This window comes from Bos mutus, chromosome 2, assembly GCF_027580195.1.
Source record: "Bos mutus isolate GX-2022 chromosome 2, NWIPB_WYAK_1.1, whole genome shotgun sequence".
Taxonomy (NCBI): domain Eukaryota; kingdom Metazoa; phylum Chordata; class Mammalia; order Artiodactyla; family Bovidae; genus Bos; species Bos mutus.
In genome coordinates, this window is record NC_091618.1 from 109,258,406 (window position 1) to 109,282,251 (window position 23,846).

Genomic DNA, 23,846 nt, shown 5'->3' on the forward strand with positions numbered 1-23,846 from the left:
TAAAAAGCAGAGACATTACTTTGCCAACTAAGATCCATCTAGTCAAAGCTATGGTTTTTCCAGTAATCATGTATGGATGTGAGAGCTGGACTATAAAGAAAGCTGAGCACCAAAGAATTGATGCTTTTGAACTGTGGTGTTGGAGAAGACTCTTGAGAGGCCCTTGGGCTGCAAGGAGATCCAACCAGTCCATCCTAAGGAAGTCAGTCCTGAATATTCATTGGAAGGACTGATGCTGAAACTGAAACTCCAGTACTCTGGCCACCTGATGCAAAGAACTGACTCACTGCAAAAGACCCTGATGCTGGGAAAGATTGAAGGCGGGAGGAGAAGGGGATGAGAGAGGATGAGATGGTTGGATGGTATCACCAACTTGATGGGCAAGAGTTGAGCAAACTTCGGGAGTTGGTGATGGACAGGGAAGCCTGCCGTGCTGCAATCCATGGGGTCAGTAAAGAGTCAGACAGGACTCAGCAACTGAACTGAACTGAACTCATAATACTCTGAATAAATTTCATATTTTTCTAGATATTTTTAAATTTATTTTTCTTTCTCTCTTTTTTTTCTATTTTAATTTTTTTACAAACCCTGTGTCGAGGGCAGACTCGCAGCAGGGAGCTGCTCTGCTATGTAGGAAACCCCGACTCAGAAGCAAATTGTCTATGAATGCTTTAGCACCAGGTTCCCCACAAAGGGGCGAGGAGGCAGCCACCTTTCTGGTCGTTCTGTTTTAGATGATCATTGATTATGGAAGTATGCTAAAGATATAGCTATGTGTAGAGTAGGAAAGATATCTAAATTGATACTATTCATAGTGGACCTGAAAAAAATGAAGTGATAGGCAAGTACCTATAGACGTTGTTAAACAGTAAAGTCTTTCCTTTGTCATAAACTCGTTCTTCTTTCTCTTTTTATGAACATCTAGGGATTTTACTGAGAGCCTATCACTAAGAATTTTTTCCTTCTGAAGCAAAATTCTTTCAGAAAAGCAAGTTTAAAAAGCACAGTCCAAGAATAGCAGTGACTTTAGCTTAATTATATTTTGATTAATTATATATGTTTAAAAGCACCTACATTCCGCAGCCTTAAGGAATATTTGAAATACTTTTCTTTCTCTTAAGGAAAAAAACACATTCCCCATTCTTTTCCTACAAGATTTCACTGTGCTAGAAAAACACACCTTAACACAATCAAAAAACCCTAAAACCTAACTGAACTTAAATATATTTTTTTATTTAAAAAAATTTTTTGGCCACATCACGCATCATGCAGGATCTTAGTTCCCCGAAAAGGGATCAAATCCGTGCTCCCTGCAGTGGAAGCGCAGTCTTAACCACGGGACCACAGGAGAAATTCCTAAATACGTTTCAATAAAGCTTGATAGTTAGGCAGCAGCTCCCTATTCCTCCCCTACAAGATTTCACTGTGCTAATCCTGAACAGAATAACCCTGATCTTAGCTGAAGAACCCAGAGTACTTGCCTTTCCAGTCTTCTCCATGCTTCTGTAACGAGTGCTTCAACTAGTGAGTCATGGGCCTCAATACCAAACCTCAAGAAAATCAAGAGAAAATAATTTTCCACATAGAAACATTTTAAAATTATTAAAAGCACATATGCAGTAAGAATTATAATGCAAAAGTGAACCTCAAGTTACTATATTCTTACACAGTCAGCCCTTATTTCTGGTCTGGTCCCATTTCAGTATTCTGATTTCTCAGTACTACCTAATAAACACCTATACTTTATCCCATGCCCTCATCCTTTTATCTGTAACATTTCAATGCCATCCACTGAACAATGAAAATGTTCAATGATATATTTTATCTTTTTTTTTTTTAATCTTAAAAGTACATCTAACATGTACTACTTTGCTCTGATTACAAAAATATTTTTAAAAGACAAAGTTTGTAAAATAAAGAAAAACTTCAATTGGGTAATAAAAAGAATTTATAACTCTACTACTCATACTCACCATCATTAATTTGGAGCATTTCTTTTCAGTTCTTTTTCTACACACTTAATGAAATATCTGTATTTCTTTCACATGTTTGTATCTTGCCTCTTTTAGTAAGTTAACACTATATTGTGGACATTTGCCCATTATCTTTACATATACTTCAAAACATAATTTTTAATGGTGGTATACTATTAATTATGTGAATAAAATATCATTTAAACATTTACCTACTTACTAGGATCTTAGTTTTTCAATATTATAAACAATGCTGGAATGAATAACCATGTACAGGAATCTTAACATGTATCTTAGATTATGTTCTTAGGATAAATCTTAGAAACAAAATTATTTTGTTTATAGGTATATCACTATAAACAGTATTATCACTGATATAAAAGGTTTATCATTCTTTTTTAGTCTAACCCTACCCCCCAAAATAAGAAAAGCCTTAATTAAGCCCCTTTCTGTATACATTGATCCCTAATAAAAACAACTATATCTCTGCTCTGTGCAGTGCTGACATCTATAGCTATTTAGACAACTATTTAACCTCAATAATTTCCACCAATGAGACTAATAAACAGATTAATTTTAACTTTTTTGCTCTTTTTTCCTTTGTACAGCTGCTGAATTCCTCTCCAAATAATGTAAAATTTATTTTCGTTTTAAATTTTTTCCCAGCTTTATTGATGTATGATTAACAAATATTGTATATATTTAGGTTGTACAGCATAATATTTTGTTGTTTTTTTTTTAAAGAAAACATGATTTTAAACATTCATATCTTATTCATTTCGAAATGTCAGAGTTCTCGGTCAGACTTGAAAACACTTCAAAAACAAGTCTTTGGCAACCTCCAAATTATTCTTGGTGACCTTAATATCCCTCTGGCCATAGTCTCGGGATAGAGGGCATATAAAAAGTCACCTTCAGTATTACGTTTTGATATACATATACACAGTGGAATGATTACTGTAATCAAAGAATATCCACCAAGTATCTTTAAAATATTAGATGATCAGGAAAACTATTTTAAGGAAAAAAAACACATTGCTTTTCATTTCAAAGAGATTTTTATAAAGTTAAAATATAAAAATAAACTATAATCATCCTATAAAACCTAAAAGCACATTACTTACTGTTGTACGATGTATAACACATTCACCAAGGTACTGTCGCTCATGAATCCCATTTTAGTTGTGGCTAAATTACACAGAGTAAGAAATTGGGGATGGTTTCTGATACAGTCCACATTTTTTACTGAGCTGGTCTTCTGCTTTTGAAACTGCCAAAGCATACTAAGTGCACATCCCACTTGCTTTTCTGAGAGTAGGGATTTGTTTTTTTCAATAAGACCGAATATTTGCTCTTCATCTGTACAATTATTCATCTGACTAATTAATGGTTCAAAACTAAAGGGTCGAAAGTGAAACACTCTCCAGGACAATGGACGAATAGCCCTTAGGCAAAGCATATTGTAAATAATGAATCTAGGGGACAAAAACTATCTTTTCATTTACATCACAAATTTTCTTAGGTAAAGAAAACCATTTGCAACTAGTAGTCAGGTGCAATATGCTGGTATAAAAATAACTGGTTTTCCTTCATGTATTTTGCTTCCATTATGATGACTCCAAATCCCATTTCAATATGCAGCTTCTGTAAAGAAATTGATTTAACATGGTCATACTTATGTTATTAATACCAAATTAATTCCAAAATTCTCATTACAGGAACAACTTTTTTCCTGAAATAACTATAGACTTTGTTCTTAGCCTGAACCAGAGAGCAGGATTTGATCCAAAGCGAAATGTCCAGGAAAAGGGGTTTCTTTCTGCATTTCATCTAAAAAAATGTTAGGTGTGGACTTCCCTGGTGGTCCAGTGCTTAAGAGTCTGCCTGCCAATACAGGGGACACAGGTTTGATCCCTGGTCAGGTACGATTCTATATGGTGCGGAGCAACTAAGCCCTTGCACCACAGCTACTAAAACCTAGAGCCTGTGCTCCTCAGCAAGAGAAGTCCCTGCTTGCTGCAACTAGAGAAAGCCCATGCACAGCAAGAAAGGCCCAACACAGCCAAAAATAAATAAATAATGTTAAATCTGACACACAAAGTTTTCAAATTTGACTATAAAACCAGATGGGGTTGGGGGACCCAAACCAAACTCTTTGCAATAAATAAATACACTGCCTTTATAGTTTTTACAAAGAGTAGCCATTAATTCATAGCCACAATTTTTCAAATGTTTTTTTCAGAAGGATAGTCTCTGGTATATTTAATTCCAAGATAATTTCTTGCTCCTTTCTCCTTGTATTCTAAAAGCACCCAAACAATTTAATCACTATATTGGCCTTAAGTAGGTTTTAAGCAATAAATGAGATGATTCGAGCCCAATCAGGAAATATTAAGAAATCAAGTAATGTATCAGGGTGTGGTGAAGCAACATGGAAACCAAAGATTATTATGAAAAAGAATAATTTGTTTTTAAAGTATGTCTAAATTTCTAGTTGAGAAACAATGGTTAGAAAAGCTGGGACTAAAACCATATTATCTAACACGTCTACAACAGTTTACAACGGACTTTTAAAGTATTATCCCAATAAATTCTCTCAACCTGCCAGAGAGATACTATCATTTGAATTTTACAGATAAAAGCTACTCTCATAAAGATTAAAAATCTACTCTAGTACTAATGAAGCTGGGACAACCACATAGTTCTTTCACTCTTTCAACCTGAACATCCTCATTACATGAACAAACCAATGTTAAAAGTATGCCTCAAAATCCTCTCTATCGCTATGCCAAGCTGTCTGCACGCTACTCTGTGGCAATCTGCACTGAATCCTGACCCAGACTGACTTGCGACACACACATACACAAAAATCCCCGCACAAAGAAAAGATATCTTCAAGAATCTCCTGCCTGTCTACAGCTGATAGAGGAAAGCAGCTCACGGCTCAGAATACCAGTGTCAAGTCTAACCGACCTTGGGAAACTGACTCTACCAAAGGAGGGATCTCGGGACTATAGAGATAGGTACCCGCCGGGAACAGGTATGGTGCAGGGTATATACTGCAGCAGCACCCTTTGAAAATGGCAGGCATCCTCGGCTCTTGGCACACAGTGGCGCTGAACGAATGTGGTCTCCCGGTCCCGCTGGGAGAGAGCTCAGCCCTGCCCTAGTCCTCCGCGCTCCGGGAAATACAATACCTGGAAAGAAGCCTCCGAACTCTGTACCCCGGAACCGAAACGTGCTGGGTACAAGAAGAAAACCTATCGCCGTCACCGATCCTGATTCGCGGACAAATTCCTCAACGCCAGGGAACTTTTCTGGAGAATCGCGGGGAATGCTGGTTAGGAGGGCTCAGAACTCATGGCTATTCCTGGTCCCCTAGTATGGGACGCAACAGGCTTGGTTATGTCACTCAAACCTCCCTTCTATCCCAGACCTTTCTTCTGGTGGTGTCCTTTCCAAAACCCGGAAAAAAGGCCGAGGGAGCCCAGCGTGCACGGCCAAAAGCAAGCACTACATGCCCCAGGGGACCTCGCGGTGAGGGTCGTGGAATAGACGTGGCATACGCATTTTGGGGGAATTCTGGGTATTGTAGTTCCTCATTGAGAGAGACTTGGGTAGCACGTCCTCAGATTAGTTCAGTTCAGTTCAGTCGCTCAGTCGTGTCCGACGCTTTGCGACTCCATGAATCGCAGCACGCCAGGCCTCCCTGTCCATCACCAACTCCCGGAGTTCACCCAAATTCATGTGCATCGAGTCGGTGATGCCATCCAGCCATCTCATCCTCTGTCGTCCCCTTTTCCTCCGGCCCCCAATCCCTCCCAGCATCAGGGTCTTTTCCAATGAGTCAAATCTTCGCATTAAGTGGCCAAAATATTGGCGTTTCAGCCTCAGCATCAGTCCTTCCAATGAACACCCAGGACTGGTCTCCTTTAGGATGGACTGGTTGGATCTTCTTGCAGTCCAAGGGACTCGCAAGAGTCTTCTCCAACACCACAGTTCAAAAAGCATGTCTTGCTGCTGCTGCTACTGCTGCTGCTGCTACTGCTGCTGCTAAGTCGCTTCAGTCGTGTCCGACTCTGTGCGACCCCATAGACGGCAGCCCACCAGGCTCCCCCGTCCCTGGGATTCTCCAGGCAAGAACACTGGAGTGGGTTGCCATTTCCTCCTCCAATGCATGAAAGTGAAAAGTGAAAGTGAAGGCCTTCAGTCGTGTCTGACTCCTAGCGACCCCATGGACTGCAGCCTACCAGGCTCCTCCGTCCATGGGATTTTCCAGGCAAAGAGTACTGGAGTGGGGTGCCATTACCTTCTCCAAAGCATGTCTTAAACCATTGTAATTATAGGTCCTTGTTGTTTAGTCGCTAAGTCGTGTAGGGCTCTTTTGTGACTGCATGGACTATAGTCCACCAGGCTCCTATGTCCATGGGGTGGATTTTCCAGGCAAAAATACTGGACTGGGATGCCATTTCCTCAGGGGCTCTTTCTGACCGAGGGATGGAACCCGCGTGCCCTGCATTGGCAGGTAGATTCTTTACCTCGGAGCCACCAGGGAAGCCTTTAGGGTACTTGTTTCTCAACTATAAGAGGTTTTCTCCCAGTCCATGAAACACTGATATTTTTATAACACACAATATAAATGAATATTTAGAAAAGTGAAATCTGAAAACTTAAATGTGGAAAAGACATGTGCAGATTTTTATTTATTATATTCAACGTGTATGGAATAGCTATGGAATGGCTATAAAAGCATCAAAACTTCTCTCCATTTCTGCACTGTGTCATGGCAGACAGGTACCAGTTCTAGATGACAAATTTTGTAACAGCTTTATTGAGAAATTATTTACACACCATACAATTCACCCATTCACAGTGTAAAATTCAGTGACTTTTTGTAATTCAGAGTTGTGGAACATCACCACAATCAATTTTTGGCCTTGTGTTATCTTCAGGAAGTTTAACAGGGATTTTGCTCTAGATTGGCTACTATGAGGAATTTACTGGGCATCTTAATAAATTTTATTTAGAAGGCAGAAAGAATGAAGCTAAGTTAAAGCTGGGATTGGTAAAGAAGCAGCTGTCACTCCTACTAGCCACAATAGGTGGATGTTTGGTCATTTTTTGTGGTTTGAACAATACTGTTTTTTGTCTAAGTTCAGGTATGATTATGTCTTGTTTTGGTCTTGACACATCAGTCAGAAAGTGGCCTTGTTTCATGTTGTTATTCTGTGCAATTGTTATGTTCAGCAGAAATACCAAGGCTGAGCTATGAGTGCCAGACCAGCTCCCTGCAACAATAGGCCTAAATGATAGTGACAGTCTTCTTTATGGTCCAACTCTCACATCCATACGTGACTACTGGAAAAACCATAGCTTTGATTATATGAACCTTTGTTGACAAAGTGATGTCTCTGCTTTCTAATACACTGTTTAGGTTTGTCATAGCTTTTCTTCCAAGGAGCAAGCATCTTTTAATTTTGTGGCTGCAGTCACTGTCTGCAGTGATTTTGGAGCCCAAGAAAATAAAATCTGTCACTGTTTCCACTTCTCAGTTTGTCATGAAGTGATGGTACTGATGCCAGAATCTTAGTTTTTGTAATGTTTTCCTGATGGCTGAAACTCCAGGTAATACACTCTAATCTAATCATGCAATGTCAAGGCCCTGGAGTATGTTGGAATTACATATAAGGAACGTAAGGTCCTGCCTGACTATATGGAGGAGAGTTGCCCTTTGATCTGGTCCACTCACCAGACCTATTATTTAAGAGAGAAATAAGTCCTTTGTTCCTTAAGCCACCATATTGTTGGAGGTAATACTTCCTTTTACTTGCAAGAGCTTCCTTCTTGGAACAATAAATTATGTCAAATTTATTTGGGAAAGTTTTGGATTTCAAAGACCATTGAACTTTCAACATGTTTGGGACCCAGCAAAGCACACCAGTTTTTCATTCATTCAAGTAAGGACATCTGGATAAAGAAAGCAACTACCACAGTCTAAGAAAAGATATGGCTTATGGGATTTTAGTTCCCTGACCAGGGATTGAACCCAGGGTCCCAGTAGTGACAGCGCTAGAGTCCTAACCACTGGATCACAAGGGAATTCCCCCCCAAAACAACTGTTCTTAAGAAAAGAATAGTGAAAACTTTGTCATAGTTCACCACCAGCCACCAGTCTTTGAATTAACATTTGTAAAGCTGCTTCAAGACTTCTTTCAGGAATCCTCTAAAATGTGACCATTTATAATGTATACTATATCTAAGTACTTGTTAATACCTTACTATTAAATAATTCTTCAGTCACTTCATATAAAGGTCTATCTCTCTAAGAAAAAAGTATATCCTGGAACAAATTAGTAATACTACCTTTGCGCATCTCAAAATGTTAACTATGGTATAATCTGTACTATATCCTCAAAGATTGTGTCTAACTAAATGGATGATAAAGAGGGAAACTACACATTACCTCTACAAGTAGAAATCTAAGAAATAAATCTGTATATCACAGCTAAATAAAAGTATATTCTAAGGAATCTGAATTAGCAAAAATCAAACCCATGCTAACAAAAATCTGTCTCAATATCGTGCTCACTATAAATTAGAATTTTAAAGGTACTAAAGAATTGCCCTCCTCACTGCAAAGTGTGAACTCACATAACCTCTAAATTGTTTGAAGATGAGTATGACGCTACTTTCCTGCAATGAAAGCAAAATGGCTTAAAGAGGCCAGGATTGTCCTCTCAGTTTTACAGCTAATAAAACCGGTGAAGACCCTTAAGTGTACCTGCCACATGCTCACATGTTGTTGATAATTACTAATTTACCAAAGATAAAGGAGTGAAAATTTTAAATAATTGTAACTTTCTTTTCATACAATAATAAAATCTAAGTCCTCTGTTTCCTTTTGTTTGTTTTTACAGAAAAACAGATTTATTGTAAGGAATTGGCTTACAGTTGTGGGGGCTGGAAAGTCTGAAATCTGTAGGGTGGGTGAGCAGGCTGTAAGTGCACATAAGAGTTGATATTGCAGTCTTGAGTTTGAAATCAACACAGCAGGCCAAGCATGTTGGAAACCCAGGCAAAGTTTCTATAATGCCATCTTGAGGCATAATGCTTTCTTCCTTAGGAAATCTCAGCCTCTGATCTCAAGGCCTTGAGCTGATTGGATGAGTCCCACCCTGTTTTAAGTCTTCGAATTGTAAATGTTTATCACATCTAAAATATACCCTGGGAAACACATCTAGACTATTCTTTGACCAAATAACTGGGCACTATATCCTAGCCAAGTTGACACATATCACTAATCATCACAAGGGGGCTGTTTTCTTTAAAACACATGGCATATCTTCACAATGACTGCCCTCAACTCCCCTGAATATCAGGGGGAATTATTACAATTCTAACAATCTAGGAACTCTTAATCTCTTGAAACAATTAAATAGCAACATATGTCCTAAATAGTGTTCTCCCCAGAAAGCACTGGATTTGGAGTCAAAGCCTTACTTTGGTATTTAGGAACAATGTATTTGGGAAGGCACTTATCTTCCTTGAGCCTCAATTTATCCGTGAAACAAGGATAACATATCATGGGGTTGCTATGCGAATATTTTTAAAAGACAACAAAGGGCGTCAATGTCCTCATAATTTCCTCCTTTTCTCAAATAGCACTTTGTTCATTTATTTTATTTTCTTTTCTTTTTTTAATGTGTGTCATAGCATTAACTAGAAGCTGACCTGGGAAGCTCTTTGAAAGTACGGTCTCCTTCCCAACACCCTGGCAGAGGCTCAATCAATGTTTATTAAGTGAAGCACTTCATTTCACGAATGACTTGGCATTCTAACGGTTACAAACGCTGTCAATCAACTTACACAGAAACCATTAAGCTACCTATGGGCCAGGCATTTAACTCGCTCCCAAATCCTAGAACTCCAGGGAGGGTGAGGTACCGAAGCAAGGGATCACCAGAAGACGCGGGCCACCGAGCAGTGACGTATTTCCGGCGCGACGTTTCCCCTCCACGCCGGGCCTGGGTTGTGGGGGGAGGGAGTCGGTTAGTGGTCTTTAGCGCCTTTTCTGGCGGCGGTAGATTTGAAGCGCTTTAAAGGACCGGACCCCGGGAAGAGGAGACTGGACTGGTGCAAGTAGGTGGCGCAGAGCCTGTGTTGTTTCGGTACCGTCCTTTGCAGCACTGCCGGGGTGCGAGAGCGGGAAGGGCCCTAGAAGAGGGGCGGAGCCGGCGCGATAGGCCCAGACCGACTTAACCGTCTTCCTCTCAAGATATTGGGGCTGCCCGATCCCAGAGGGGCCCCCGAGGATCGTGGCGCTAGCTTTGCAGCAGGTGCTGTTGGAGAGGGCTTCCAGCCGTGCCTTCCGGACCTGGAAAATGGCCCTCCCCCTGCCAGCCCCCGCCCTCCCTTCTCGGGCGCACACCTCCCTCCCTGACGCATTTTGCCGCACAAGCTGTAATATGGCGGCAGCGACGGTGGCCTGAACTCCAGGGAGCCGGGGTGATTTTGATGCTTCAAAATCGTAAGACCGAGCACGAGTGCGGGGTAGGTGGGAGGATAGGTGGGGAAACGGGACGCGTTACCTGCCATCCTGTCAGATTAGGGGTGGAGAGTGGCAGGCGAGGAGCCTGGATCTTAGGGGTTAAGATTAGAACGAAGACAGGCTTTCCCCTGCTCCGACCTTTTCCTCTCATAGCGACTATCTTGCGTAGTGTAGTGGCACAGGCCACTTAGTTCTCCCCAAACTCCAATCCAGGCTCTTCCTTCTTACCCAGAACTGACTCCAAGTTCTCCCACGTTTCTGAAGAACTGTGTGCAGCGCAGGCCTTTTAGGAGGAATTACTCTTGTAGGAAGGTGATGGCTTCGGAATTCCAAATGCTTTGGGGGAAGTGTGCGAATTTGGCTAGTCTTTAGTCTTTTAAGGTGCTGAATCGAGATCTGCAGGAATGGGAAACTTTGTCGTTTTTAAAATGTTATAAAAGCACCATTTTGTGCATTGATTTTCATTTCTTCCCACAATAGTACTTTATGCAGGACCAAGTGTTTGCAGTAGTGGTCAGAAATGCGTCCAAAAACAATTAAATGTTGTGGAAATTAGGGAGTACGGTTAATTTTCAGTAGTCAAAACCAGATAGAAAAAGTGAGTCTGTGGACTACCGTTTGGCAAAGAATGGCCGGTTTGTACAGATGATGGAGAGGGGGTGTGTAAACAGTTTTGAAATCGCGGTTTAAAATCCATAAAAGGCACCGACATCTAGAATGGCTGTTTCTCTAATTCATGTTTTTTATATATGCGACAATTTACCCGTTTTATCACTCCTTTTTTTTTAGTTTAATCATTTAAGATGGGATCTTCTCTATAAGGGATTACATATTACATACATTTGTTTTAAACAGAGCTCCCTTTACCTTAACGTTTTCTTTATGGTTCAAGAGTATTGGTGTCCTGAGATCCTAATGGCGTCTTGTAGTAGGATTCTGTGCCTTTTTAAAAATTTTGTTTACTTTTTAAGGTTTTTGCTTTTGCGAACTTTTGTCAGGGTTGCCTTTCCCTGTTGTCAGGAGTGTACAAGTAAGAAAACTGACAAGGTTCGAAATTTTGAGTTCTTTTCTGATCCGACCATCTTTCTGAACCTCAGGTTTTTTTTTTATCATCTATAAAATTATATTCTAATTTCAGGCTATTATCAAGCTGTGGGCTTCAAAAGTAAATATTCAGGTTTGTTAAAATTCTGTGTGAAATTAGCTTTGAGTAAGAGCTCAGTGGCTCCCCTAGGAGTGAAAAGCGCACATTACGTTTATTGTGACTTACACAAGTCTTTGATTTTTGGTGCTTGATACTGTGGTCTTGCAGTATCGGTGTTCTTTTGGTAAAGTCTTTATTCTTTTGATATTTTGCATATTTTAAATTAGATTTCCTGTCAGGCAGCATCCATTCTCCCAAACATCAGGAAATTGGTAATAGTTATAGTAGGATGAGCTAGTTCTACTAGTTGTCAGGACACCATCTACAGTTCTTCAAGTGTTGCTCTTTTGAGAAATATATGTTGATGTTTTCCCTTATTGTTTTATTTATAGGATATTTCAACAGGATTAGAATGTATTATTTATTCTCTGTATCCTCAAGTACTAATGTGTCTTACTTGTTATATGTAGTTGGAATCCATAGATAATTAATTGAGGTTATTTGAAGAGTTTATTGCAAATCTATCTGCTGCACTTTTTTTTTTCTTTAATATTAGTACCAGTTTTTAGTTTTCATTTAAGTGTCAGTGGTTTTGACCTGGTTTAATGAATATATGGTCTCCATAAGAACTCCGTATATTTTTATTTCTGTAAGGCAAATCTTGCATCTTGAAATATACTACAGGCAGTGTTATAAATTCTCTGTATGCTGTAACTGGGACTTTGTACTTTTAGTACCAGACAGGAAATGTTTTACACTTCGTTTTAGTTTGAGTAGTGGCTTAAAATGATTACCAACTTGTTCTTGGAATTTAATTATGTCATACTTGTGGTTATCAATTTTTGATATTAAAATGGTTATTTTTAAAGCATGAATGATTCCTTAACCTACTTATTTTTAAATTGCATGAAGCCTGATTGTATATATTAATAAGCTACTGTTAATTGTGTATAAACTTTAGCTTAAGGTTTATTCATAATTAAATCTTTGCATCGTGGTCACTTGATAAAAAGTAAAATTATGTAACCATTATTTGGAATATTTATGAATAAGCTACTTTCTTTCTTTAATTGGAGGATGATTACTTTACAATATTGTGATGGTTTTTGCCTTACATCAATATGAATCAGGCACAGGTTATAAGCTACTTTTAAGAGTGAAGCTATAATCTTAACCAGAAAACTCTTGCTTTTTTTTTTTCCACTTGTGACTTTGAGCCAGTCACTTCAACTCTCTAGTCTTCTTGTTCCCAAGTCTATACACTTAGAAGATTGGACCAGATTACCTATTTCCTTCAAACTTCAAAAATCTGTAATTTTTTATTTAGGAGTTACTGGATTAAATAACACAGTGCTAGGATGGTTTGGTTCTATCTCTTGAGACAGTGGGATAAGTTTATTGTTATAAGAGCTTAGATAATTGCAGGTACAATATTAAGAATATTAGCAGAGATTCCCCAGTTGGTATATGCTTTTTAGTTTGCACTAGCATAGTTGTACTAGATTTTTGTCTCTCAGATTGTACGTGCAGTAAGTTATTTAACACCAAACTTGGCATCATACCAACTTTTCTCTTTTTAAGTTTTCTGGAGGATTTAGAAATTTAGTAAGTGCCTGAAAGTGAAGTGAGTTAGTTGCTCAGTTGAGCCCGGCTGTTCGTGACCCAGGGAGTGCAGCCCACCAGTCTTCTCTGTCCTTGGAATTCTCCAGGCAAGAATACTGGAATGGATGGCCATTCTCTTCTCCAGGGGATCTTCCTGACTCAGGGCAAACCCAGGTCTCCTGCACTGCAGGCAGATTCTTTACCATCTGAGCCACCAGGGAAGCCCTACTAACTGCCTGTACACTGTTAATCATGTTTTTACCAGTACAGAGGTTTGTGACTGTCAGAGACACTACAGGAAAAGGAACTATATGGAAGATCAGAGTTGCCTTTTCTGACACCCCAAAATGTCAACTTATTTGTACTTAGTTCACTAACAACCTGGCATTCATAAATGTATTTAGATATCTTTTAACCAGTCCGTTTTTATTTCTCATTTGATTTCTGTGAACTACATTAAGGTAGAGAGTAATATAAAATGTGATGTTAGATTGCTATCTTTGAAAGTTTTCAATATCTGCTATACTTTTAATTAGTTTAACTTAATATGATTGCACTTAGAGGTGCAAGTCTTCTATGAAAATTGCTACCTGTTTTATTAAACTTAAACAGATGAGAACTTCCCATCTTTATTTCTTGGACTTGAACTGAAAATGCTCTCTTATAGTGGATTCTGTTTAAAGAAAAGAAAATAGACACTTTGTTAACAGAATGCAGCCCCAGCAGGCATATCTAAAGAATAAGCTCCTTTCAGTTGTGGAATAGGCTGAGAGGATTTACTCACTATAGATACATATTAGCAATACTCCTGTGGGAAGCAGTACATGTGGGAGAAAAGGCGCTGGGCAAGTCCTCTGCTCAAGCCTTAACTAGCATTCTGTTTGGCAGTGTAGTGCTGGACCAGGCATTGTGCTTGGTGTTGAAGATAGGTTCTGAGTTCAAGGAGTTTGTTATTGTTTAGTTGTTAAGTTTCGTCTGACTCTTTTGCGACCCTATGGACTGTAACCCACCAGCGCCTCTGTCTATGGGATTCTCCAGGCAAGAATACTGGAGTAGGTTGCCATTTCCTTCTCCAGACAAATTTATGATAATGAAAATAAAATTCAACAAACAGTCATTTTAACTTCAGAGAGTCAGGGTGAAATTCCTAGAGTGTACTTTGGCTGTGTTCAATCTTTAAGGACAATTAAGAATTAACCAAGGGAATCAGAAAGGGCAAAGACCTGCTTGTCATCGTAATAGTTAAGAGTATTTAATATCTCCATTTTCAAGACTTAGTACTCTGCAGACTCCCTCAGACTGTGTTAAACTTCCAAGTAATTCTTGGAATTATGAATGTAATTCCATGTAATAAAGAATGTAATAAAGTCACTGCATTATTTATTGCCTAATTACAAATTTCACTTTCACTTTGGGGCTTCCCTGGTGGCTCAGCTGGTAAAGAATCTTCCTGCAATGCGGAAGACCTGGGTTCAATTCGTGGGTTGGAAAGATCCCTCAGAGGAAGGTGTGGCAACCCACTCCAGTATTCTTGCCTGAAGAATCCCCATGGACAGAGGAGCCTGGTGGGCTACAGTCCACGGGGTTGCAAAGAGTTGGACATGACTCAGCAACAAAGCACGATTACAAATACCATGTTTTTTTACTATATGTTTTAATAATTAGTTGTCTGTGTCCTTCTGCCCCCCATCTCCAACCTTCATGTTACTTTAAGTGAATATGGAAATTATTTCATGTCTGAAGCTACAAGATTAAACTTTTTACTTATGAATTTGTTTCATCTCTGATATTTTTATGAAATATATTTGTTGCAGAAGTTTCAGGTAGAGCAGTGGTAAAGAATCCACCTGCCAATACAGGACGCATAAGAGACACAGATTCGACCCCTGGGTCATGAAGATCCCTTAGGGTAGAAAATGCTAAGCCACTCCTGTGTTCTTGCCTGCAAAATTCCATGGACAGAGGAGCCTGGCAGGCTGCAGTACATGGGGTCACAAAGAGGTGGACACAACTGAGCTCAAGAGCACATGGCATATCATACATCCTCAGTTCAGTTCAGTTCAGTCGCTCAGTCGTGTCCGACGCTTTGCGACCCCATGAATCGCAGCACGCCAGGCCTCCCTGTCCATCACCAACTCCCAGAGTTCACTCATACTCACGTTCATCGAGTCGGTGATGCCATCCAGCCATCTCATCCTCTGTCGTCCCCTTCTCCTCCTGCCCCCAATCCCTCCCAGCATCAGAGTCTTTTCCAATGAGTCAACTCTTCGCATGAGGTGGCCAAAGTACTGGAGTTTCAGCTTTAGCATCATTCCTTCCAAAGAACACCCAGGTCTGATCTCCTTCAGAATGGACTGGTTGGATCTCCTTGTAGTCCAAGGGACTCTCAAGAGTCTTCTCCAACACCACAGTTCAAAAGCATCAATTCTTCGGCGCTCAGCTTTCTTCACAGTCCAACTCTCATATCCATACATGACCACAGGAAAAACCATAGCCTTGACTAGACGGACCTTTATTGGCAAAGTAATGTCTCTGCTTTTGAATATGCTATCTAGGTTGGTCATAACTTTTCTTCCAAGGAGTAAGCGTCTTAATTTCATGGCTGCAGTCACCATCTGCAATGATTTTGGAGCCCAAAAAAATAAAGTTTGACACTGTTTCCACTGTTTCCCCATCTATTTCCCAGCATTTAATATTTTGAAATGTTATTGCATTATGTATTATTGACATATTAAAGTGACTATGATACTCTTGATAAAGTATTTGTAATTCTATCTGCTTAGAAGAAACTTAATATACATTAAAATGTTAAAAGTTATGGCTTAATTTTACTCAACTTTTCATGAGCTTGTTAGCTCTACTGATTATCTTTAAAAGTATTTTCTTTATAAATAAAGTAGATGGCAGTAAGTATCAAATACTCAGATTTCTGAGGAAGTCGGGCAGGTGAGGTGAATGCAAAAGCTCAAGTAAATGATAAATGGTAACAGCTAACATGCAGTAGTGGAAACTAGGTCAGACTGGAACATATGTACCTCATCTGATGGGGTATACAATGCTGATTGCTGTACAGGAATGGGGCATGTTGCTCGATACGATGATTTTTTTTTTTTTAATTATAGCTACATTTTACTGGAATAGCTGCAACTCATTTAGATTAAACAACTATGCAGTGAACAGTTCACCTGCAGATTATTGCTCTGAAAGCTTTCTTTGTGAACTATTCTTAGGAAATTCATGACTTATTGTATTGAAATTGTGTAGACTTGATTTTTGTCCTGAACTGTGTTTTTGTTATCCGTCAGTACTGTTTTCTCTTTGCATACATGCTGAGTTGCTTCAGGTATGTTTGACTCTGTGCAACCCTATGGACTGTAGCCCGCCAGGCTCCTCTGTCCAGAGGGTTCTCCAGGCAAGAATGCTGGAGTGGATTGCCATGCCCTCCTCCAGGGTTCCTCCCAACTCAAGGAACCGCATCTCTTGCATATCCTGCATTGGCAGGCAAGTTCTTTACCACTAGCGCCACCTCTTTACTCCTCAAAAAGAAAAAAAAAATTGACTAGATGTTTGTGTTGCATTTTTTAGATAGTGTAATAACAGGAAATCATAATTAAAGAGGGAGTACTATATCCTATTTTTGATTAGATAAATTCTGATATCAGTAATGTTAGAGACATAGCATTGAGCCATCTTTTGTGTCATCATTGTTCTTCATTAGCTACTAATGTTAGAACATTCACATACTTAAGATATTTATATAGTGCTTTTAATAATAATTTGCTATCTTTCATGTTTCTTAAATTTAAAGCATATTTGATTTGTTGTTTCAAGATACCATTTAAATCTGTTTCTAAGAAAAGTATCCCTGTGTGGTGTTACCTAAATGCGTATTATAACCACACAGAGACATGCACATTATAATCTTAGAGTGTATGTACATTTTTAAAATTATATTATGAATTTTTTATTTATAATAGCAGTTATGTTTATTAAAGAAGTAGAAAGAAGTACAGTGAGGCAAAAACACTCTTCAGTGTTTTTTTTTGTAATTGGAATATAGTTGGCTTACAATGTTGTGTTAGTTTCTGTGATTCACATATAGTGAATCAGCTATACGTATACATACATATATCCCCACTCTCCAGTCTTAAAACCAAATACTGTAGTGATTATTTCCTTTGAGTCTTTTTTTCTCTTTTGTAAATCTTTGAATTTGAAGGAGTAGTTTATGTGATTATAATAATATTACATTACTGTTTTATATCTTGACTATTTTTAACAATTATGAACATTTTCCAAGTTATTGATCACTGTAAGCATTGCTTCAACAACTGTGATATTTTGTTCAACTATCATTTTTCATAATACTGAAAAGGTTACTTCGGATAGTATAAAAGAAGCACTAACATGGCCAACTTTATACATGAAGGCTTTCTAAAATAGTTCCTTACAGTAGATTCCTAGCAATTGGATTTTTAAGGTATAAACCAGTTTGAGGTATAAACAGTTTTTACATACATTTCCAGAGGATTTGCTTACTGTATTGGGAATTATTCCTTTAAAAGATCTTTGCTAGTTTAATAAGCAGAAAATTATCTCATTTGGTTTTTCTTTAAAAATATTTTCTTGATTATAAAATTATACCTGTTGAAGAAAATTTGGAAAACAGAAATACATAACAGTTACCTTTAAATTCATGACCAAGATATTATCAGTGTTAATATTTTGCTGTAAATCCTTTTAAGTGTAATTGACATATAACTTTAAATTTGTTTCAGCTGTACAACATGATCACTGTGTATATGATTATGTGTGTGTAATTCACTGTGTATGTGATTGATGGCAGTGATGGTCTAGTCGCTTAGTCATGTCCAACTCTTGCGACCCCATGGACTGTAGCCTGCCATGCTCCTCTATCCATGGGATTCTCTGGGCAAGAATACTGGAGTGGGTAGCCATTCCCTTCTTCAGGGGATCTTCCTGCCCTAGGAATCAAACCCTGGTCTTCTACATTGCAGGCAGGTCTTTACCTACTGAGTTATGACCGAAGCCCATGTGTATGTGATTAAGTGTATATATTACAGAATGATCACCATAGTAAGTCTAGTTAACCTTCACCTCACGTACAGATGTTTTTTTCATTGTGACAAGATCATCTGTTTAACAACTTTCAAATACAGAGCACATATTACTCACCATGCCGTACCCTGTATTTTTGGAGCTTCCCAGGTGGCGCTAGTCGTGCAGTGCAGGAGATGTAAGAGACATGGGTTTGATCCCTGGGTCGGGAAGATCCCCTGGAGGAGGGCATGGCAACCCTCTCCAGTATTCTTGCCTGGAGAATCCCAGGGCAGAGGAGCTTGGTGGGCTACAGTCCACAGGCTCACAAAGAGTCAGACAAGCTGAAGAGACTTAGCATGCACGCATGCACACTATTTTCTTGGGACTTTATAAGTTCAGATTTGGGGGGAGGGTTCTTTTTGTTTTATGATTCCATGTATGAGATTGTACAGTATTTGTTTTTCTCTGCCTGCCTCTTTTCACTTAACACAATGCCCCTGAGGCCCATCCATGTTGTCAGAAGTGGAAGGATTTTCTTCCTTTTTGTGACTAAATAATGCTCCTCAAAGTGTGTGTGTGACACATTTTCATTATCCACTTATCAGGGACACTTAAGTTGTTTCCATGTCTGTAGGTAATGCTGCATAATTCATGATTCATTAATATTTTGATGTAAATCCTGTTTTTCCTTTTAGTTTTATTGAAGTACAGCACTGTGCAAGTTTAAAGTGCATAACATAATGAATTGACTTACACATTGAGGAATGATTGTCACAATAAGTTCAGTTTAACATCCACCATCTCATACAGATACAAGGGGAAAAAATGATGCTTTTTCCTTGTGATGAGAACTTTTAGAATTTTATTCTCTTAGCAACTTTCAAATTGCCACACAGCAGTGCTGTGTTAACAGTGTTGTATATTACATCCTTAGGAGTTACTTATCTTATAACTGAAAGTTTGTACCTTGTAACCGTTTTATCCAGTTCCCTCAAGCCTAGCCCCTGCCTCTGGTAACCGTAAATCTGATATCTTTCTCTCTGAGTTCGGTGTGTTTGTGCATGTGTGAATGCATGTTTGTGTGAATATATTTTTAAATTTACTTTCAGATTCCACATACAAGTAAGATCATACAGTATTTCTCTGTCTGACTTAATTTCACTTAGCTTATTGTCTTTAAGGTCCAACCATGTTGTTGCAAATGGCAGAATTTCCTTTTTTTATTGAATGATATCTTTTTTATGTGCATTTGATATGTGTAAAATTGGAATCTTACAGATAATACTGCTTGCTAACTTGCTTTCTTTCGCCTAATATGAATATCTTCTCATCTATGAGTGGTCTTTGATAATTTTTCTTTTTCAGTTTTATTTTTAAAGAACTTTTAATGGTAGTATTAGTGTGCTTTAGTATTAGTAGTGGCAAAAAATTGAAAAGTTAATACAGTAAAAAAAATCTTACCCATCTTCCCCAGCTACCCATTTCCTCTCCCACCATATGCGTCTGTATTAGACAAAACACGTTTTTTAAAAGTTATTTTGAAAAAATACAAAGAAAATATACCATATACATTTCTGTGGTTTGTTGTTGTTGTTGTTGTTTTTACTTAAAAGGGCTGGGGGATAGCAGATAACCAGCTTCCTCATTCCTTTTTATAGCCAGTTACTTGTACGGAGGTCATATGATTTATGTAACCTCTTCCTCCTTTATGTACAGTTAGCTTTATGGCCTTTTAACTATTACAAGTGATGGTGCCTTGTATGACCTTGTACATACCTTATTTCGTGAATGACATATAAATTCCTCGGAATAGGGCTATTGAGTCAAAGGGTCGTGAATGCATTTGTAATGTGTGTTGTCACAGTGGCAGAGGATTATCAGATTTACCCCTTTGCTAGCGTCGGTAATATATGAGGTCAGCATTTTTTATTTCCTTCAATCCAGTTGGTGAAAATGTTACCTTTGTTGTTTTAACATGTAAGAATATGATTTCCAATGGCTAGATGAATACCATCCATTTCATGATGATATCGTTTATTTAACCAATTTCTATTACTATACAACTTCTTTTTTTACTATTATAAAAAGCACTACAGTGACAGTATATATGAATTTTTTTACCCTTAAAGTCCTTTTCACTACATAATTTTGCTATTTTTTTCACTTAAACATTTTTTCCATGTTATATTAAAAATTATATTTTCATAAGCAGCATAGCAGTCCATCATATGAATATTTCTTAATTTACTTGTCATGTTAGACATTTAGGTTTTTTTTTCGTTTTGTTTATTTTTTATAGAAGTATAGTTAATTTACAATGTTGTGTTAGTTGAAAGTGTACAGCAGAGTGATTCATTTGTGTGTGTGTGTGTATTCAGTGTGTGTGTGTATTCTTTTTCAGATTCTATAATTTTCCATTATAGATTATTACAAGATACTGAGTATAGTTCCCTGTGCTATACAGCAGGTCCTTGTTGTTTAGCTATTTGATATAAAGACACATTGCCTGGAAAATCCCATGGACGGAGGAGCCTGGAAGGCTGCAGTCCACAGAGTCACTGAGGGTCGGATGTGACTGAGCGACTTCACTTTCACTCTTCACTTTCATGCATTGCAGAAGGAAATGGCAACCCAGTCCAGTGTTCTTGCCTGGAGAATCCCAGGGATGGGGGAGCCTGGTGGGCTGCCGTCTATGAGGTCACACAGAGTCGGACACAACTGAAGCGACTTAGCAGCAGCAGCAGCAGTGTGTCTTTGTGTATATAATTCCCAACTTCTAACTCCCTCCTGCCGCATCCCCTTTAGTAACCATAAGTTTATTTTCTATGAGTTTATTTCTGTTTTGTAAATAAGTTCATTTGTATCATTTTTTAAGATTACACATATAAGTGATGCCATGTTATTTGTCTTTCTCTGACTTACTTCAGTTAATATGATAATCTCTAAGACCATCCACGTGGCAGCACTTGGGATTTCATTCTTTTTATGACTGAGTAATATTCCATCTTGTATATATACCACATCTTCTTTATCCATTCATCTATCAACCAATATTTAGGTTGCTTTCATGTCTTGACTGTTGTAAACACTGCTGAAATGAGCATGTATCTTTTTGAACGGTGTTTTTCTCTGGTTTTATGTCTGGGAGTGGGATTGCTGAATCATATGGTAATTCAGTTTTTAGTTTTTTTAAGGAACCTGTATACTATTTTCCATAGTAGCTACACCAGTTTACATTCTCGCAGCCTCTCCAGTATTTGTTGTTTGTAAATGTTTTCAAAATAATTTTATTTATTTTTGGCCATGCTGGGTCTGTGATACACTGGCTTCTCATTGCAGTGGCTTCTCTTGTTGAAGTTCCTGGGCTCTAGAGCATACTCTTAGTAGCTGGGGCACTTGGGCTTAATTGCTCCAAGGAAGGTGGGATTTTCCCAGATCAGGAATCATATGGGTGTCTCCTGCATTGGCAGGCAGATTCTTTACCACTGAGCCACCAGGGAAGCCCTGATTTTTTTATTATGGCCATTCTGACTGGTGTGAGGTGATACCTCGTTGTAGTTTGGATTTGCAATTCTTTTAATAATTAGCGATATTCAGCACCTTTTCATGTGTGTTTTGGAACATCTGTATGTCTTCTTTGGAGAAATGTCTATTTAGGTCTTCTGTCTTTTTTTTTTTGTATGAACTGTTAGATTGTTCCTAATTACTATTCCCTGGTGGCTCAGACGGTAAAGCGTCTGCCCACAATGCAGGAGACTAGGGTTCGATCCCCAGGTTGGGAAGATCCCCTGGAGAAGGAAATGGCAACCCACTCCAGTACTCTTGCCTAGAAATTTCCATGGATGGAGGAGCCTGGTGGGCTACAGTCCATGGGGTCCCAAAGAGTCGGACACGACTGAGCCACTTCACTTTCACTTTCTTTAAAGACGATTTTATTTTAAATGGCTGCCTTTAGAGACATTCAATGGGGAAGGCAATGGCACCCGCTCCAGTACTCTTGCCTGGAAAATCCCATGGGCGGAGGAGCCTGGTAGGCTGCAGTCCATGGGGTTGTGAAGAGTCGGACACGACTGAGCGACTTGACTTTGACTTTTCACTTTCATGCATTGGAGAAGGAAATGGCAACCCACTCCAGTGTTCTTGCTTGGAGAATCCCAGGGACAGGGGAGCCTAGTGGGCTGCTGTCTGTGGGATCGCACAGAGTCGGACGCGACTGAAGTGATTTAGCAGCAGCAGAGACATTCAAAGAGTTTGAATTACTAAAATGTTAAAGGTTAGAATGATTATGAATATATTCTTGGTCTACAGTGCCAAGTTGCTTAGCAAAAGTTTTCATACTGTTTATATATTTTATTTTATTTTTTTATGACTTGTTTGTTTATATTCCCTTGGGTAGCCTTTGTGCTTTTAATTGTTTCCTGCATGGACCCTACAGTCCTCAAGGAGGGGAAGAGGGACAGTGAGAGGGCTTCTTTTGGTTGTCACATGGACTGATATTTACATATCGGGACTAAAGGTGCTTCATGTTCTCCAGTGAGTAGGATGGGCCTTGCCAGTGTTTTGCAGTAAGGAAACTAGCACATCATGTTTGGAAATATTTCCCCCAATTTTTTACTTTCTAATTTCCCTTTGAAAAATAGAAATAATACATTTTTTTCATGAGATCAAATCTGTTTGTCTCTGTTATTTATTTCTTTATTATTTGTTGTTCTATCACTAAGTCATGCAATCCCAAGGACTGCAGCATACCAGGCTGCCCTATCTTCCACTATCTCCTGGAGTTTGCTCAAGTTCATGTCCACTGAGTTGGTAATGCTATCTGATTGTCTCATCTTCTACCCACCTCCTTCTCCTTTTGCCTTCAGTTTTTCCCAGAATCAGATCTTTTCCAGTGAGTCAGCTCTTCACATCAGGTGGCCAAAGTATTGGAGCTTCAGTTTGAGCAACAGTCCTTCCAGTGAATATTCAGGGTTGATTTCCTTTAGGATGGACTGGTTTCGTATCTTTGTAGTCCAAAGGACTCTCAAGTTTGTCTGCATTATTTATTTCATTGTTAGAGAACCTGAAAAGTTATTTAACACCCAAAGTTTATTTAGGTAAATACTCAAGTATTTCTCCTTACTTCCTTTGGAGCAAACGTACTTTTCCTTTTGGAGGGGTACACAGTTTTGTGAAAAGAAAAATAATTTCTTGAGATCTTCTAGATTTAAATATGAAACAACAGTAGTAAGCCTGAAAGTAAAACACTTAAAAAATACGTTGTCTTGAATGTTCTTTTGAAGAGTTACTTTTACCAGTCTGAATTTGTCGTAGAAAACTTGGAGAATGAGAAAACTAAAACAAAAATCATCTATGACTCTCACTTAGAAATAGGCTCTAAATATTTTCACATATTTTCTGCTATTTTATTTTACTTTGAAGATATGTCTTTCTTTAAATTGGAAACTAATACGTGAACATATTCTTGTTGCAAAAATTCAAACATTATAGTTAAAGACCCTCATTGACTTTCCATCCT

General features: G+C 38.6%; 2 protein-coding genes across 14 annotated transcripts in view; one reads left to right on the forward strand and one right to left on the reverse strand.

The window, feature by feature from the left end:
• Positions 1-5,480, reverse strand: part of FASTKD1 (FAST kinase domains 1) — a 37,568-nt gene extending 32,088 nt beyond the window's left edge. Inside the window, exons 1-3 of one of the 3 annotated variants that reach the window (XM_005887594.2) lie at positions 5,171-5,480; positions 3,098-3,617; positions 1,482-1,550 (exon numbers count right to left, since the gene is read on the reverse strand). In XM_005887594.2, the coding sequence (XP_005887656.1) occupies positions 1,482-1,550; positions 3,098-3,432 (404 nt within the window). In that variant the 5' untranslated portion in view covers positions 3,433-3,617; positions 5,171-5,480. The other 2 variants (XM_070357993.1, XM_070357996.1) reach the window with 2 other exon arrangements.
• A 4,493-nt stretch (positions 5,481-9,973) lies between these two features.
• The window catches only part of PPIG (peptidylprolyl isomerase G), a 45,145-nt gene continuing 31,272 nt past the window's right edge, over positions 9,974-23,846 (forward strand). For 2 of the 11 annotated variants that reach the window (XM_070358123.1, XM_005887595.2), the window contains exon 1: positions 9,975-10,112. The gene's annotated coding sequence lies outside the window, so the exon portion shown is untranslated. Of the gene's footprint in view, positions 10,113-10,171; positions 10,524-23,846 lie in introns of those variants that run through there. The other 9 variants (XM_070358115.1, XM_070358135.1, XM_070358107.1 and 6 more) reach the window with 5 other exon arrangements.